The sequence below is a fragment of the Monodelphis domestica genome, chromosome 8, assembly GCF_027887165.1.
Source record: "Monodelphis domestica isolate mMonDom1 chromosome 8, mMonDom1.pri, whole genome shotgun sequence".
Taxonomy (NCBI): domain Eukaryota; kingdom Metazoa; phylum Chordata; class Mammalia; order Didelphimorphia; family Didelphidae; genus Monodelphis; species Monodelphis domestica.
The window spans coordinates 242,309,558-242,328,281 of NC_077234.1; the positions used below are offsets into that span (position 1 = coordinate 242,309,558).

Consider the following 18,724-nt stretch of genomic DNA (forward strand, 5'->3'; position numbering starts at 1 on the left):
GAGTTCGAAGTGGGTTTACATGGCCATGGAGGCGAAGGTGGGAGAGGAAGGGTAGGTTTCACGTGGTCTTGCATCCCCCGCTCAGGTCGGTCGATTCTCCCCATGCGCCCCCCAGAAAAGCCCGAGCCGTCGGGTTTAGCTCTCCGTGGATGACAGAGAACCACCCTCGGAGGAGCCCAGCAACCCCCTGGGCAGCCCGGAGGCCCCTCCCGGGTCAGCCCCCGCCCCCAGCCCGAACACGCCGCCCTCTAGCGTGGCCACGCCGTCCCCGCCCCGAGCCGGCGGCTTCTTCCGCCGCCTCTTCCTCCTACACGTGGTGTTCTGGGACACATGCAACAGGCCTGCCGGGTAAGTGGGCTCTGGCGCTGCAGGCTTCGCGGGGCGGTGCGCCTTGGCACGGGGACTCGTGCCCCACCCTTCGTCTCCCCGCTTCTCTCTCCGCAGCTGCTGGGGTAGAGGGGAGGCGCCCGCCTGCCCCCTTCCCAGCCCGCCTCCCCAGGCACCCCCAGTCCGATCACATCGCTGGGGGGCTTGGCTGGAGGGTGATGGTGATGATTCTCGGGCCCGCGCTGACCCCGGGGGCCGTGGCCGCTGCCAAAACACGCCCCACACTCGGGCCGTGGGGCTCTCCCGGGGGAAAGGAGGGTGCGTCGTGCGTGGCATTCCGCCTTGCCTGCACCCCGAGAACTTGGGAGTGATGGAGGGAAAGTTTGGAAACCCGGCTGGCCACCGGGGGCGGAGGGGCGGGGCGGGGCGCGGCGCTTCCCGAAATAAATCGCCTCGTCTCCGCGTCTCCGCTGGTAATTACTGCCGTGCTCGGCTCCTGGGGCTTAGTCTGGCGGTGTTCAGTTTAAAGTGCTGGGGTTTGGGGAGCTTGAATTTGCATAGAGTAAGTACAGGCCCTTTGCAGTGGCTCTGGGTGAAAGGCTCCTTAACCCCGCCAATGGGATTGAAATCCTATCAGATCAGTGCGGCGGGGCTGGCCGGCGGCCCCCCCCCCCCCCCCCCCCCACCGCACCTTTTCTGTCTCTACGTGTATTCACGCTTTGATAAGATTGATTGATTTTTGGACATTTCCAAAACGAATCTTGGCCAGCTTCTGACACGTGGTTTTGAGACAGGGCCATTTAGGGCCAGGAGGGTCCGAGGCCATGGAGTCCAGCCTCCTCTGCAGATGAGGAAACTGAGGCCCAGAAAAATGACTTCTTTGCCCTAGGTCACTCAGGAAGTGACGCAAGGCAGGATCTGAACCCAGTCCTTCTGACTCCTAGACCCACAGGTGCCTTTTCCACGGTAGTGGGGTGGAAAAATGAACCAGTCAGGGAATCAGGAGGAGATCTAGTCTCCAGGGCAAGCAGGAAATGATTCTTCCTGTTCCTTTTGACCCAGGTATGGCTATATAATGGGCCGGCCATGCCCATTTAGGTTTTTTACCCATTAAAATTGTAGTCATGAGTGGTTTTTCCTCTTAAATAGCCCCAAAGTAACATGTCCAACAAAGAAGATATTACATGGTTGGGATTCTAAAGGTTGACACTTGAACCGGTTGCCCAGACCTGCCCATCTCTGGCTGTAGCTTGTGACCCTGGATGGTTAGGCTGATGATTGAAAGAGGTGATGGAAGGACTGAGCCCACCTTCTGTCCTCCCTGTTCTCCTTACAGCAGAGACCAAGCCCTGACGAGCATTGATCCCCAACTGGCCTTTGCTGGCAACTTTTAGACTTTTTGTACCCCAGAGTGGTTTAGTCAATTCAATATTGCATTTATCGTTGGCCGCTTGTGACCTTCCTTAATATTTTTATTTTTTAACATTGGACCTTCCAGTGAAACCATCTTTGAGGTCCAATTCTTCCATTATAACTATATATTTGTATATATAAATATATATTTATAAATGTGGGTGCTCTGTTTTTGTGGATAATCATTGAATTTAACTGCCCTGCCTAATCGATTGTAGAGTTCAGCCTGAACAATACAGAATCGATACACTAATTGCAGTATTGAAATAGAAATATTCTGAGCAAAGCTTTGATGTCATTCTCTTATTTTAATAGTGATGGATTGCATAATGTTTCAAAGGCAACTTCATTTGACTTTGGGGTTTTTTTGAGGCATTTTTAAGCACATGGCGGTTCTATTTGCAATCTGTGCTAGATTCCTGTTTCAATTTGAGAAAAACATTTTAAATTTACCATATTCTTCAGGATAAAAGAGGTGTAGGTGTAAAAAATTACCATTTCTTTTTAGAAAACCTGTAGCACCGGGTCCCTGAAGTTGGGAGTTCTTTTGTGTGTGGGAGAACAGTGGTGATGCTGGAGTGGGGGGGGGGGCTTTTTAAAATTCTGAATTAGGTGGGAACAGCACCCGCATTCTTCCTCCCTGATTCATCCAACATCTGCACCTTTTCCTCCATCATTCTGACTTGCCAAGTTCTAACAAGGTCTGATCTTGCTAGTCTTTCATACTTTGATGATACATGATGGAAAATCATGCTGAAAGGATACAGAGTTATCATTTTCAGAACATGAGTTGCAGGATTCAGTAAGATTCCAGAACTCTTTAAAACCTTGCCCATCGCTCTTGGTGTCTGTGTATGGTAAAGTGGATCGATCATTGCTATGCATATTTGTTTGTTTTCATCATTTTTGTACTCGCCAAACACAACTGTTACTCTTTGAGAATACTGGGTCGTTTGTTGGTCAAACTTGTGACACTTAGAAGCTTGTAGACAGAAGATTCCGAACTGAACCATATTGTAGGCTCACAAATCCACCCTGCTTCCTCCTGATCTTGTGGCTGAGGAAACCTTAGGCTCTTACAGGTTAAGTGAATTGCCAGAGGTTTGTAGAAGACTTGATTCAAACCATGTGTTTAAATCCAGGACTCTTTTCAGGATATACTAGGCCAACTTCATTTACCAAAGTTTATCTCAGGATTTGAAAACTTTGGGGGATTTTTTTGTTTTTGCATTTTAAATTTTTTTCCATGGTTACATGACACTTGTCTCCCTCCCCCTCCTGGAGCTGACAAGCAATTCCATTGAGTTATACATATATTATCAAAAACCTACTTCCTTCTTGTTCATTTTTGTAATAGAGTACTCTTTTAGAACTCAAACCCCAAATCATATACGCATAGAAACAAGTATGTTTTCCTCTTGATTTCTACTCTCACCGTTCTTTCCCTGGAGGTGGATAGCTTGCTTTCTCATAAGCCCAAGGATTCTAAAACTTTGTTTGCCAATTGGTTGTTTGGAACTTGTAGTACATTTTCCCACAGAGACATTTGATTTGGGGGATTTTTTAAGCCAGGTTACTAGAAGTCTGTTTATCTTATAGTCTAATAGTGGTACTAGGAAAAAAAAAAGAAACTTTAGAATGTCTGTATTTAACTTATCTATTTTAAAGATTTAGGATAGATAGATCGTGCAATGGATAGAGGCCCAGACCCAGAGTCTGCAAGACCCAAGTTCAAATGTGGCCTAAGACACTAGCTTTGTGCCCCTAGGCAAGTCACTTAACTTTATTGCCTCATTTTCTTTACCTGTGAAATGAACTGGAGAAGAAATTAGCAAACCATTCCAGTGTCTTTGGTAAGAAAATACCAAAAGTTGTCATGAAAATTCAGACGTGACCGAACAACAAAATTTTAAAAGATAGATGCCCTGGAAAGTGCTGGATTTGGAGTCAAAGAGACTTGGAATCCTTCTTCTATTTTTGTGATATTGAATGCATCCAATAATCCTGCAGGGCCTCAGTTTCCTGATGAGTAAAATGAACCAGTTCTGAGCCTATGATCATCAATGTGAGTACTTCCACCAATACAATAAATGTTCAATCCCCTTTTTGTTCAATTGATTGCACCCAAAAGTTCATTCTGGATCTTCTTGAGGCAGTGTAGATTTCTGCAAGCATCTTTTTTCAAAGAGTTCATTCTCTGGGTTCAAGGAGTTAGCAAACTTCTTTTCCTGAAATTCTTCTCAAAAAAATTTTTTTTAATATTGGATTTTTTATAAATATACAATACAATCCCCCCTGAAGAGGGTGTTCACCAATACCCAGCTCAACTCAAAGTTATGGGTGTATGAGTCAAAAGAAAAAAAAAACCCAAAACATTAAAGAAAATAAATAAAGGAAAAAAATTAAGCTTTTGAGAGAAATAAAAAGGTCAAAATCAGAATCAAAATATCAAAAACTATGTATATAAAATTTCTGAATAAAAAAATAAATCAATAATAGGCCCTTGTTATTAAGGTCCAGTTAATGTAATTTTCTATCTTTTCCCACAAGTTTTTAGGGGAAAAAATTGCATTAATGTTGTATTTACCCATTATAAATCAGGACTATAGGAAGTTGCCATAATATAAGAGAAAAAAGACTAGATTTTTGTGTAAAAAGGAAAATGTCATTTCCTGGTCTGATATTTTATCATTTCTCAGGGATAGGGGAGCCAGACTAGCCAGTTGTTAGGTACTTTCAAAGAAAGTATTTTACAAGGAGTGTGGTTCAAGGAGTCCTGCATCTTAACATATGTCGTGCACCACAACCTTGAGTCTCCCACTAGGTTCGAGTCCTTTCATATTGGCGTAGAAATTCATCAATCCCACATGAATTGGTTTCTTTTTTGACTTGTGTGCTCTTTTTGGCTCTTTTCAGGTTAAATCTATGGCACTATGTAGATAAAATCTGTGCACCTTTTTTGATCCCATTTTTAAGAACCAGACACAATCATTAATCACAGTCCCATAATATTTATCAATAAGTGGCAGGTTTCCATAGTCTAAAGCTTTTGGGTACTCATTTTTATGCTAAGCAAATGGGTATCTTAGCTTATTGCAAAATAAAAAAATAGTTAAAATCTTTTCAATACAATTACATGTGCTTCAAATGCAAAAATGAGAGAAAGAAAAAATACTGTATGGCATGAATAAAGTGCAATAAAATAGTACAGATCCATCAATAGGGAAGTCTTATCATAATCAATAGTTAAATACAGTCAATATAGTTAAATATTCATTATCAACAGAGGGTACTCATTTTACATGACTACAATGAATTCATGAGTCCCTCTCCCCAATTTTAATAGCTGTCGGTGTAGTTAATAGGACTTGGAATGGTTCATCATAAGCAGGTTCAGTCAACCCAGTACCTGGGTTTAAATCATGAAGCAAGAAGTCTATGGGGCCTGCTTGAACAGCAGCTCCAGAGTCATGGAGTTCTTTCAATTTTATTTGTAATTGTCTGATATATGTAGCAATGGTTGTATCCCCTCCTAACAGTGAGGTATAGGCAGGGGTAAATGGTTGTGCCTGAATAGGTGGGTATCCAAATAGCATCTCAAATGGTGAGATGTGTAAATCACCCCTGGGTCTGCTTCTGAGATAGAATAGGGCCAGAGGTAGAATTTCAGGCCATTTCAAATGAGCCTCCATGCACAATTTTCCAATCATAGTTTAAAGTTCTTTATTCATTTGTTCAACTTGGCCAGAGGTCTGGGGATGATATGGTGTATGAAATTTAGAAGTTATCCCCAAACATGAATAAATTTGTGATAAGATTGAATCGGTAAAATGAGTTCCTCTATCTGAGTTAATACGTGTTGGTAGGCCAAAGCATGGAATAATTTCTTTTTAAAGGACTTTAGCAACAAAAGCAGATGTGGCCCAATCAGTAGGGAATGCTTCAGTCTACCTGGTCAGCGGATCGACTATGACCAGACAAAATTTATACTGTCCAGTTTTCAGCATAGAGATATAATCGATTTGTAAATGTTCAAATGGTGTATAGGCGAGAGGATGTCCACCAAAGACTTTTCCACAAAAGGCATGTTGATTAAAGGCCTGGCAGTTAGGGCAAGCTGTACCTCATGACTTTAGTAATTTAAGTTTTAATGGAAGAAGATTTATCATTTGCTGGCTAGTCTTATTGTGATACTAGTAACTGATAATAATAGCTGATAAGAGGGTCTTACCATGGAACCTGGGATCTTGTTTTCTGAAAATATTATGGGGGGGGAGAAAATATTGGGAAAACAGCAACAACAACAAAGGTGAGGGGCAGGGGAATGGGGGGGGGGGTAGCAGCTAGGTGGCTTGGGATAGAGAAACGGGCCTAGAGAGAGATCTTGGGTTCAAATCTGGCCTCAGACACTTCCTAGCTGTGCTGTCCTGAGCGAGACCCTTAATTGCAATTGCCTAGCTCTTACTTTTTCCTCTTGGAACCAATTTTTCTGCTTGGAACCAATACTTAGTATTGATTCTAAGACAGAGGATAAGAGTTATAAAACAAAAATAGATAGATAGTGACTGTTAGTAGTGCATCTTTGCAGACACTGATTCCCAACCTGCCCAACACCCTCTCTCCCATGGGAAACCATGTGTTTTGCATTTTCTGTTTTGGTTTCCCATTTCCTGATTTCTCACCACACTTTTCTAGGTGGGTGGAGGGGAATGAAAATTATAAGACGGCCTTGGTTTGGCCCAAGACCAGACAGACTCTTAGGGAGCAAGGTATCCAGCTTGGTTTATGGAGGATTTGGCATTAGATTAAAATGAATTTTTTTAGTGTGTGGTTTTGTTTCCCAAGGTTGGACGTGCTCTGCTATCCTATATAAAAATAAACCTAGGAGGCATTTAGTATAAATGATTCTGCATGGATTTAGGGGGTTGGATGGAGGGTGGGCTGGGCATGGAGAGAGGAATAAAAATAAAAGCTTCTCCCATCTCCTTGAGAGGAGTGACTGTTTTGATAGGGTCTCTGTGTGCTCAGGATCTAGAAGATGCCACCGAATCGATTGGATATGGGTTGGTTCATGTCTTGGCTTTTCCTTCCTAAAACAGGAGCATGTCCAAGAATGGCGCACGTGCAGATGTGGCCGAGGAAGGCGGGCCCGGTCCTTGTAAGCGAGCGAAGGTGGAGGTGGTGGATGCTCCTTCGCCTCTGAACTTCGACAGCCCTGATGCCCTCTTTGAGAGCTTGATCTCGCCCGTGAGCACAGAGACTTTTTTCAAGGAATACTGGGAGCAGAAGCCTCTTCTCATTCAGAGAGACGATCCGTCGCTGGCTGCTTACTTTCAGAACCTTTTCCAGTTAGCAGATCTGAAGAATCTTTGCAGACAGGGGATGGTCTACGGCAGAGACATGAACGTGTGCCGATGCGTGAATGGGCGGAAGAAGGTGTTAAATAAGGGCGGCAAAGTGCATTACCTCCAACTGAGGAAAGATTTTGATCAGAAAAGGGCCACCATCCAGTTCCACCAACCCCAGAGATTTAAGGTAAAGTAAAAGTCCGAGCCCCTTGCTGCAGAACTGAATGCTTCCATCGCTCAAGGCTGAGTGTGTGGCGTATATGCTTCACTAATTATTTTTTTAAACGCTTACCTTCCGTCTTGGAGTCAATACAGTGTATTGGCTCCAAGGCAAAAGAGTGGTAAGGGCTAGGCCATGGGGGTCAAGTGACTTGCCCAGGGTCACACAGCAGGGAAGTGTCTGAGGCCAGATTTGAACCCAGGACTTCGAGTCTCTAGGCCTGGCTCAATCCACTGAGCCACCCAGCTGCCCCCGTCACTAACTATTTTGACTGGATAATTCTTGAATTCTAAGGTTGGATTCAAGAATTCATCCCGTCTTCTGTTCTCCTGCGTTGCCTATCCTAATCTGAGAAAAGCTGGCATCCTTGGTCTTTTGTAAAATATTACCTGAAAAGAGAACAGTGTGTGACAATCGACTGTGAAGGATTAAACCATTATCAGCAACGCAAGATTCCAAGTAACCCCAAGAGGTTCATGATAATAAAAAAAGCCATCCACGGCCAAAGGAGGAACCGTTAGACTCTGATTGCGGATCCAAGCGTGCCATCCTTTAGTTCATCTCCTTCAAGAATTATCTATTGTATATTTGTTTTCAGTCACGATGTGAGGAATGTGGAAATATGTATTGCATGAAAGCACTGATATAAGCTATATCAGACTATATACCGCCTCAAGGAGGAAGGGGAGAAAGTAATAATTTTGTAAATAATGGGGGAAGGAAGACAGAAAGGCATGTTTGGGAGATGAGAAATGTCTGCAAAGGGAGAAGTTACCCTCCCAGGGGATGATGAGGAGCCCCCAAGGAGAGTCATGGAGGCCTTGGCCCTGCCTAGGATAAGGCCAGATCAAATTGGAGAGGCTCAGGTGGGTGGGGAAGCCCAAGTTTTTAGGCAGGAGGGGGTGGAAATGAGAACATGAGAACCTTTGCTGTCTTGGATGACATTGCCCCAGGCTCCTGAAATTGGCTGCAGACATCAGCTGTAATCAGTCTCCTGAGCCGCTAGAAAATTCTGGTGAATCTGGCTCAGGTAGATGACCTCATCTTGCCAAGATCGATCTCCAAGACATTCCCTTGCAGGCTTTTCACCATGTCCCTGTGAGGATGCCTTCTACCTTTCCAGGAGCTTTATGGGCCCACTGGCATGCTTTTATGTTTCTTCCACCATCAGAATGCAAGCTACTTGAGGCCCAGGACTTGTATCCTCAGGCCTTAGGACAATACCTGTTGCGTGCTTCCCCCCCAGTCTCCTCTCACTCCTTTCTCTCTCTTTTTCTTCTTTCTTTCTTTCTCTCTCTCTTTCTTCTCTCTCCCTCTCCTCTCTTTCTCTGTTTCTTCTCTTTCTCCTCTCCTCTCTTTCTTCTCTCTCCTCTCACTCCTTTCTCTCTGTTTCTTCTCTCTGTCTCTCTCTTTCCTCTCTATTTCTCTCTGTTTCTTCTCTCTCTCTCCTCTCACTCCTCTCTGTTTCTTCTCTCTCTCTGTTCTCTCTCCTCTCACTCCTTTTTCTGTTTCTTCTCTCTCCTCTCCTCTCTATTTCTTCTCTCTCCTCTCACTCCTCTCTCTCACACTTTCTCTCTTCTCCTCTCTATTTCTCTCTGTTTCTTCTCTCTCACTCCTCGCTCTCTATTTCTTCTCTCTCTCTCTTACTCTTTCTGTTTCTTCTCTCTCCTCTCCTTTCTCTCTCTGTTTCTTCTCTTTGTCCCCCCCCCCTTCCCTTCCCGCTGCCCTCCCTCTTCTCTCTCTTTCTATCTCTCTTTTCTCTGTCTTTCTCCTCCTTCCTTCCTCTCCCCCACTTCCTGGTAAATTTACCAGTGAATTGGTTGACATTACTCCCATTTACAACTTACATACAGATAAATATGGGTGATATTTGGGCCTGGCTACCAGCAGTATTTATTACAATATAGAAGATGTTCATTCATGTTTTTCTAAGTCACGCAGCTCTAGTGATCTGCTTCAATTTGAATTTGACCTTTATTGCAGTTTTTAAACAACTGCTGGTATGGAAACCCTCCACTCATGCAAATCAGAGACTCGTCTAAAACTTGGAGAGTTTCTTACAGCACTGAAAGTTTGTAAATGGCTTGCCTGTGCTCAGGCAGCGAGGATGTACATAGTAGAGACAGTTTTTTGGACTCAAAGGCCAGCTCTCTATTCAGCCATTCCACACTGACTCTTAGTGCAGAAATAAACCCCATTTCTTTAGAAGTTTTGGGGGGATTACTTTTCACTGAAGAGTTATAGCCCCAGCAAGAACAACGTGTGATCCCATCCCCACTAGACGTTGCCTAACATTTTTATTATTTCTCTTTCTGAGTGCTTTCTTTACACACTATTTATACACCGAGAAGTCGTTTTTGTTCTTTCTTTTCATACTTGTCACTAGTTCTGTCGCTTTTTGTCGATAATACTGCTAACATGGCAAGATTGTGTTGACTTTAGTATTCATTGCCAGCCTCAGCTCATTCAGAACTTTAGCACTAATAAAAATACTCCTGCAGTCTTGTGTCATTCTTGTTTGTTTGCTTTTAACTTTATTTCCTTGATTCCATGTCCGTATGTGTTTAACACATATTAGTATATTTAACAAATTGATCAAATATCAGTATATTTAAATGGGCAGCGAGGTCGCCTAGTGGATAGCGCACCAGGCCTGGAGTCAGGAAAACTCATCTTGCTGAATTCCTGTCCCAGCTTCAGACTCTTAGTAGCCACGGGACGCAGGGCAAGTCACTTGATCCCATTTGCCTTAACTCCTCATCTTTAAAAAATGAGCTGGAGAAGGAAATGGCCAACCCCTCCAGTATCGTGGCCAAGAAAACCCCATGTGGGGTCTTGAAGAGTCATGCTGGACTGAAATGACTGAACAACACCACCACCTCCAGTATCAGCCTCTTCTTCTCTTGTGATACTGCCACAACTTCGGTGCCTGCCTGCATTGCTTTCTGATTGATCTCCCAGCCTCAGGGTTCTCCCCACTTCCCATTCATTTTCCATCCCCCATTCAATAAACTCCACTTGGCCCCATCACCTACAGGATGGATCAGGAAATCTGCTTTTTGGCTTTTGTAAAGTCCTTTATAAATTAGTCCTTTCCTACCTTTCCAGGCTGACATCTTATTCCCTCTCTTCCAAGTACTTGATGATCCAGTAACACTGGCCTGCTTTCTGTTTCTTGCCCAGGACACTCCTCTCTTTTTTAATTTAATTTTTATTTTTTTCAGTTACAAAAAGAAACACGTTAACAATTGTTATCATCCAGATTCTCTCCCTCCTTCCCTTTTCCCGAAGGCTGTCAATAGCCGTATATAGCTTAGTCTAGTACTGTCATGCAGTACATAGTTTCCTATTCATGCCTTGAGAGAAGACGCCTACCCCACCGACAAGAAGAAACTTGTGAAGGAAATAAAGTGGAAACTGGAATGCTTTGATCTGCAATCAGTCTCCAGTGGAGCCTTATTTTCGTGGACAGCAGTTTTTATCATGAGTCCCTTGTGGTTATTTGGGAGCCTTGCTTTGCTGATAACAGTTTCATTCTTCACAGCTGATCATTGTGCAATATTTCTGCTACTGTGTGCAATGTTGTCTTGGTCCTGCTTACTTCACTTTGCATCAGTTTCTATGAGACTTTCTAGGTTTTTCTGAATTCATCCTGTTCGTCATTTCTTATTCCATTACAACCATAGACCACAGCTTGCTCGGCCATTCTCCAGTGCATGGATGGCTGCTGACGGACAGTTTTCAGTTCTTTACCACTTGCGTCCTTTTCCTTTTTTCTTTGATCTCTTTGGGACTTAATAGCTAGCATTGCTGGGTATGCATAGATTTAGAGCCCTTTTGCTGTGGTTCCAGATTTTTCTCTAGAATGGCTGTATTAATTCATAGTTCTACCAGTACTGTATTAGTATCCCAATTTTCTCACATCCCCTCATTTTTCTTTTGCCTTTTTGGTCATGTTAGCCAATCTGATTGGTGCATGGTGGTATCTCAGAGTTGTTTTAATTTGCATTTTTCTAATCGATAGTGATTTGGAGCATTTTTTATATGCTGATAGTTTTAATTTCTTCACCTGTGTTCATATCCTTTAACCATTTATTAATTAGGGAATAATTTGTATTCTTTTAAATTGGAATCAATTCTTTATATATTTGAGAAATAAGGTCTTTGCCAGAGACATTTGCTATCAAAATTTTTCTCCACTTTTTTGTTTCCTTTCAAATCTTGGTTGTATTTGTATAAAACAAAAATTTAATTTAATTAAATTATCCATTTCACTTCTCATAATGTTTCTATGTCTTGCTTGAGGACACTATTATCTCTTGATTCCCAGCATTTTCATTGGCTTTCTCCCATGCCTTGATTATCTCCCTCCTCATCAATATTTTTTCATTTCCTTGATTTGCTTTAGGTCCCTCCTAAAATCCTGTTTTCTGCCATCTTCAGTCTCCCTTCATGCAAGTACCTTCCTTCTGAAATTACCTCCAGTTTATCTGGCTTATATTTTGTTTGTGCACGATTGTTTACATGTTCGCCTTTCTTTGTATCTCTTGCACTCAGCAAAATGCCTGGCACAAAGTAGGGGCTTCATAAATACTTGTCGACCTGACTAGACTAGCATCAACGTCTGTTTGCAGTATACTCCGTCTCTTACTCAGAAAACCATCCTTATAACAAAGAATAAAAAGAACAGTAGCCAAAGAGCAGCGCTGCCAAATTAACCAACACACGCATCAATTCCAGCAACACATAGTCTTCTACCTCTACCTCTGTTGGCCTTTCTTTGGTGCCAAGCTTGGTCTTCCCAGGCCTTCCTGTATTCATCGTATTCCTTGTTTTTATGGTGTAGTAATAATGGTTTTATTATATTTATGTGCCATGATTTATTTAACCGCCGCCCAACCAATAGGCATGTTTATTTGAAAAGTATTAGCAAGCACAAAAAGTACTTCTATAAATATTTTGTTGTTTTCATCTCCTTGAGATATATTCCGAGTATGAAGATCTCTCGGTCCAAAAATTCACGTTAGTCTATCAGTCAGGTGCTTTTTAAGTTACTCATGTGTGTCCGGTTCTGTGTTAAGGCATTGGCGATAACAGAGAGAAGGCACTAAATGTTCCCTTTGGACAAGAAACTTCGCTTCTAGTGGAGGAGACGAGTACATAGCTAGCTATACAAAGCGTAAACATAGAGTGAAAAAACACCAGGGAGGTAAATCGAGTGGCTTAGAGGGAAGGCACTAGCAGTTGGAGGAATCTGTGGAAGATGGCTCCATTCCAGGGATGCGGCATGGCCAGTGTATGGAAAGATGGCCAGTTTGTGTGCAGGATGAGGAGTCATGGTCACCGAGGCTGGAAAAATAGATGAAAGTTTCTGTAGTTTTTTCCTGTTGCTGGAGTTGATTGAGGAGGGAAGTTACATAAACAGATTTGCTCTTTTTTTTAGTGTCTTCCTTCATCACTTTTTTTTTTAATTTTATTTAGTCAATTTAGAATATTTTTCCTTGGTTACAAGTCATGCTCTTTCCCTCCCCTCCCCTAACCCCTCCCGGTAGCCAGCTCGCAATTCCACTGGGTTTTACATGCAGATTTGCTCTTAAGGAGAGTTATTTTGACATGAGTGTCTCTGAGAGACTGGTGCGAAACTTGAAGCTGGGAGATTGATTAGGAAACACTTGCAGCCTCTTAATCTAGTTAAGAGATGGTGAGTGGGATCCGCTGAAGTGGGAGCTGTGTAAATAGGGGAGGAGCAGTCAGATGTGAGAGATCTCCTGAAGGTAAAAACAGCAAGATTTGGCCCCTTGATCCTATGTGTGAAGTGAGGTAGGTAGAGGAAGGAGTCTGGGACATGGACGATGCCGAATCAGAAGCCGATTCCAGGTCGCTTTCCAGAGTTTGTTAGATCGGTTCATCTGCTCCTTCACATGTCCATCTTTTCACAGCCCTTGAAAAGACGATTTCCAATCTTATGCCCTCTTTGCCAATTTGCTTAGTGTGCGATGAACCTTGGTTTGCATTTTTCTTGTTGTTCGTGGGTTGGAGAAATTTTTATATGGTCGCTGATAGTTTGTACATCGTTTTTTTCTTTGGATGCTTTGACCTCTTCGCTTTCGTAGGAAATTTCTATTTTTATTATTATTTTTAACCTTTACCTTCCGTCTTGGAGCCAATAAGGGCTAGGCAATGGGGGTCAAGTGACTTGCCCAGGGTCACACAACTAGGAAGTGTCTAAGGCCAGATTTGAGCCCAGGACCTCCCCTCTCTAGGCCTGACTCTCAATCCACTGAGCTACCCAGCTGCTGCCCCCTTATCATATATTCTGAAGGAGCCTCCATTTCCTTCTGCACAAAATGAGCAAGTTGGGTTAGTTGACCACCAAAGTACTTTCCAAATTCTAGATCCAAGATGTAGTGACAGTCCTCGAGAGTCAGGATGTTATTATTAGAGAAGGCCTGAACTGTGGACAATTTCTCTCTTGGTGACCTGCAGGGGGCGATAGGAAGTTTGCGTGTTTGTTTTTAACTCAGGCCTCTATTCTATTTGTTTTAACTAGGGCTTGGCAGGAAAAAGCATTTCAAGAGCAGGTTGTTTTTTGTTTTGTTTTGTTTTTCCAGAAATATAAACAATTAAATTCATGAAGTTATTGAAGAGTTTATCATCAAGAGATCAACAGAAAGATAATGGAAAGTGAATGTGTATTGTGTGGGTATCCTTTCTGCCTTTGGTTTTTGGAATGCCTCTTTGCTGATTCTTATAACAGATCTAAAAAATTACGGAAAGCCCCCTGGAATTGCCTGCAGAAAGCAACTCGGCATCCTCCCAGATGCCTTCCTCCACCTCTCTTCACACGTACAAATCTTGCACGTAGCATCTTCCTGAGTCTAAGATGACCATGACCTTCGCTCTGTCTTCAGCCTCTTGGCTGGGTTTAGTGGAACAGGAAGAGTTTGTTTCTCCATCTACATTCCCCTTCCCTGGCCTGATGGGTATATACAGTTTCCCCTCCACCTTTCCTCTTCCCCCAGGCCCCTCTCACAGCCTTGCTTTCTCAGGATCCCCAGCACTCAGGCAGAGTTTGGCATGTTATACGTGCCTAACAAAGGCTTCCTGACTTGACTTGATTACTTGGTTCCTTAAAAACAGCATTCGGTGCCATGAGCCTACAAGGGGTAGGGGAGGAGGGTGTTGTTCCATTCTGTTATCCCATACTCGTGCTTGGTAACAAACAAGGTTAGCAGTTAGAGTTTGCTTTTAATTCATCCATCTCCTTCCTAGATCACAAGGAGTCGCCGAGAGGCCTCTGGCAGGTGACAGGAGCCAGATTATAAACCTTGTATCATTTTAATTTTTAAGTATAGGCATTGATTCAGATGAGAGGTAATCAGGCACGGACCAGATGTCCTGGAAAGGGGATCATTGGCGTCCTTGTTGATGGCTTTTTCAAGACATGCTCGTGCTGCTCTTCCAGTTCACCTGGAAATAAATACCTGTGCAAAGAGGTAACACACTGCACTGTTGTTTTACTGCCTGTAAGAAGCTCTGGTGAACTCGGGTGTGTTCTGTCCACCCATGAGTCAAAGGGTCGGCACTTCCTTTTCCTGGAGATTGAAGAAGAAGCAGCAGCAGCAGCTTCGGATGAAAACAGTCATTATCTCCACAGCTTTTGTTTTAAGTGAAGTGGGCTGTGGGAGGAGGGTTTTTTTTAACGTGTGGTTTGAAATTGAACTAGCATTTGTGATCCTTGAGGGTAGGCGCAGTTTCATTTTTTTTGGTGATGACTTTATTTGTGTTGTCATTTGTAAAAGAAAGCAATGAAAATTCTTTTTAAGTTTCAGCCTCATCATTCCACTGAAAATGTCTTTTCCAAAGTTACCATGAATGTCTTCATTGACCAGTCTTAGGGCCTTTTTTTAGTCCTCAGCCTTCCTGATCTTTTGAGCATTTGAGACTTTTCAGCACCCTTCCTGAGACTCTTCTTTGGGGTTTGGTTCTCGCCTTAGCCTCTTTTGTTAGAAATGTTACCTGTTCATGCCTCTTAAATGTGCCCCAGGCTTCCCTCTGTGGGTCTCTGTCTCTTCTCTCTTCCTCTCTCTGCCCCCCTCTCTCCCTCCTTGCCTTCCTCTTTTCCCAACCCCAGCCAGGGTCCCATCAACAGAAGCCTTTCGGACATTTCTGATGAGCAGTTTCGTTTTCATCGCTGTACCCCCAGGACCTGGCACATAGCAGGTGGTTAATAAAGATAATGATAAATGATTGAGTCTGCTTACCAAATTCCTGGTGCAGTTTTCAGCTTTAATAGTTATTCCTAATATAAGCCCCAACATAGAGCCTTGAACTCTCCATTTGTGATTTCCATCGATCTTCCTCCATTCCTCTCACACTTTTGTAATTATTTGAGTTTGGGTCATGGGGGGGGGGGGGGCAGTGTGGATCTAGACTGGCCATCAAGCCCTGGTTGAGCTTTAATAGCTTCAAACTAGGATAGGAATTCGGGGACACCTTGTTTATATTGATTTCTGGTCGGTAGAATCTTTGTTTTAGATTCTGATTTTCATGGAGTCAGTAGACTAGTACTTAAAAGTGGAAAAGAATACAATATAAAGCTAAATTTGCCTTCTTCCCCTTCTCAGTAGTTACAGCTGAACTAATACAGCGAATATTGTTGTGTTAATCTGTGGAGAGGGAGCTTGTTATATTCTTGGACACATGAGAAAGGGGAGGAGAGAGTCACCTTAAGCGAGTTTTTGGAGAAAGTCTGGTTCAAGAAAACAGGCAAGAAGGAATGGTTCCAAGTTAATGGATTACTCTTCACTCAGTAAGCAAAGCTGAGGATGATGGAAAATTTTGTAAAAGATATTTTATTTTCATAATCACGTGTAATAATAATTTTTCACAAGTTTTCTAAAGTTATACGGTCTAAATTGTCTCCTCTCCCTTCCTCCTCCCCTCATGGAGATAAAGAAATTTCATCTAGGTTATAGATGTATTATCATGCAAATCATATTTCCATATTGGTTCATTGTCGTAAGAAAATACTCATATAAAACCAATCTAAAAACACAAATAAACTAAAGTGAAAAATGGGATGCTTTGATGTGCGTTCAGACTCTGACATTTCTTTCTCTGCAGGTGGAGAGCATTCTTTTATCATAAGGGCCATTTGTCCCGAGTCATTGTATTGCTGAGAGAAGCCAAATCTTTCACAGCTGATCATTGTACATTGTTGCTGTTACTGTGTACAGTGTTCCGGTTCTGCTCATGTCACTCTGCATCAGTTGATGGAGGTCGTTGTAATTTTTTTCTGAAATCATCCTCTTCCATCATTCCTTACAGCACAATAGTGGCCATTCCTCAATTGAGGGACATCTCTTCATTTCCCAATTCTTTGCCACCACAAAAAGGGCTGCTATAAATATTTTTGCACAAGTAGGTCCTCCCCCTCCACTTTTTAAAAATTTGTTTGGGATACAAACCTAGTACTAGATCCAAAGGTAGGCATAGTTTTGTAGCCCTTTGGTCATAGTTCCAAAGTGCCCTCCAGAATGGTTGGATCAGTTCACAGCTCCACCAGCAATGCCTCAGTGTCCCCACTTTGCCACATCCCCTCCAGCTTTGATCACTTTCCTTTATGGTCATATTGGCCAATCTGATAGGTGGGAGGTGGGACCTCAGCATTGTTTTAATTTCTATTTCTCTCATCAGGAGAGATGTAGAATATTTTTTCACACATGTATTGATAGCTTTGATTTCTTCCTCTGAAAACTGCTTGTTCATATCCTTTGAGCGGAATGACTTGTATTTTTATTCATTTGATGTGGTTCTCCGGGTGATGGGAAACGTTTAAGAAGGAAAGATGAAACCACGCCTAGATTAGGTTGCCCACCTCAGGGATCACTGGTTGAGAAGAAGGCTTGAGGGCGGATAGACCTAGGCTATGCAAAGGTTAAAATGAATATTCAATAACTAAGTAGCATATATTAAGTTTTATTAATAATAACTAAAGTAAAAGAACTATCGAAACCATCCAGCCCGCTCATGAAAGAAAAAGAGGAAGAGGAAGGGGCTATAGCACTTCTGAAACAACAGCGTGACCACGCAAAGGCCACAAAGGGAAAAGCATTCTGGGTAATACAGAAAGGGATTTTGGGTAATATTGTTTTAAGGATTCAAGAATTTCTAACTATGCATTTAGCATTGTGATAAACATGCAGAGCTCTTCCAGTAAACAAAGACAGAAGGGTTAAAGGTTACACAGAGTCATTAAAGAACCTCTGAGGCTTGGAGGACTTGAGAGAGAGCCGATCTCACTGAGCTACTCTCTGAGGCTGTGACTTGTGGGGCAGATGTAGGCCTTCGTCGTTACGGAGTTCTTTTCCCAATTGCTTCCTATAGCAGGGAAGACACAGGGCTGTTCTAAGAAACGTCTCCCAGGTCTCCGGGAAAGAGAAATGGTCAGCCAGGGAGACCTGAGTTAAAGTCCAGCCTCAGGTCCCCAGTCGCATCCCCGTCGGCCCATGCTCCTGACCTGGCCTCGTTGAGCAGTGCTCCGTGCCCACCCCAACCCGCAGTGATCTAGCCAAACCTGATTTTCCCTCTGCGTCTCCCACAGGCCGTTCCCCCCTCCTGCCTCGTCCCTCTGTCTTTGGGCTGACCGCCCCCTCTGCCCAGAGTCCCTGCTTGCTTTAAGACGCCGCTCAAGCAGCAGCTTTTTCATGAAGCCATTATTTGTTCCACCAACTGCTGGCAGCCTCCCACTCACGCCAGCTTGTATTCATTCATTTGTTTTGTATGTATTTCTACTGACTCGGTGGTTACTGCCTATGCTTGTGTCTGTGCACTCATGGAGCCGCCTTTCCATTAAATCATCGAAGGAAGGATTGTTTCATTCTTTGTACCTGACACCTCAGCACCCGGCGTGGAGGAGGCGCTTGATTCTCCTTGGCTAAGTCTTCTCTCCTTTTCTTCTCTTCAGCCGGACTCTGCAGTGGCGCTTCAGGCTTGCCAAATTCGTATATTTTCAGATGATTTGGGGGATGAGAAGGGAGGGGCGGGGCCTTGGAATTGTTTTTTATTTCTTTCTCTCTTTTTTTATTTAAAGGATGAGCTGTGGAAAATCCAGGAGAAGCTGGAATGCTTTTTTGGCTCTCTGGTTGGGTCTAATGTGTATATAACTCCCTCAGGGTCCCAGGGCTTGCCTCCGCATTATGATGATATCGAGGTAAGAGTGATTTTACTGTACTCATTCCTTTCAAAAGGAAAAGTGAGCTGCTGAGAGCAAAACAGGTCTGGGGTGTCTCCATGTCTATAGATCAATAGGGGTGTGTGTGTGTGTGTGTGTCTGTGTGTGTCTGTGTGTGTCTGTGTGTGTCTGTGTGTGTCTGTCTGTGTCTGTGTGTCTGTGTCTGTGTCTGTGTCTGAC

General features: G+C 43.2%; 1 protein-coding gene across 9 annotated transcripts in view; it reads left to right on the forward strand.

Moving 5' to 3' along the window:
• Positions 1-97: 97 nt before the first annotated feature.
• Positions 98-18,724, forward strand: part of RIOX2 (ribosomal oxygenase 2) — a 47,112-nt gene continuing 28,485 nt past the window's right edge. For 8 of the 9 annotated variants that reach the window (XM_056806824.1, XM_056806821.1, XM_056806825.1 and 5 more), the window contains exons 1-3: positions 129-348; positions 6,840-7,275; positions 18,404-18,523. In XM_056806824.1, the coding sequence (XP_056662802.1) occupies positions 6,844-7,275; positions 18,404-18,523 (552 nt within the window). In that variant the 5' untranslated portion in view covers positions 129-348; positions 6,840-6,843. Of the gene's footprint in view, positions 349-6,839; positions 7,276-18,403; positions 18,524-18,724 lie in introns of all 9 variants that reach the window. The other variant, XM_056806823.1, reaches the window with a different exon arrangement.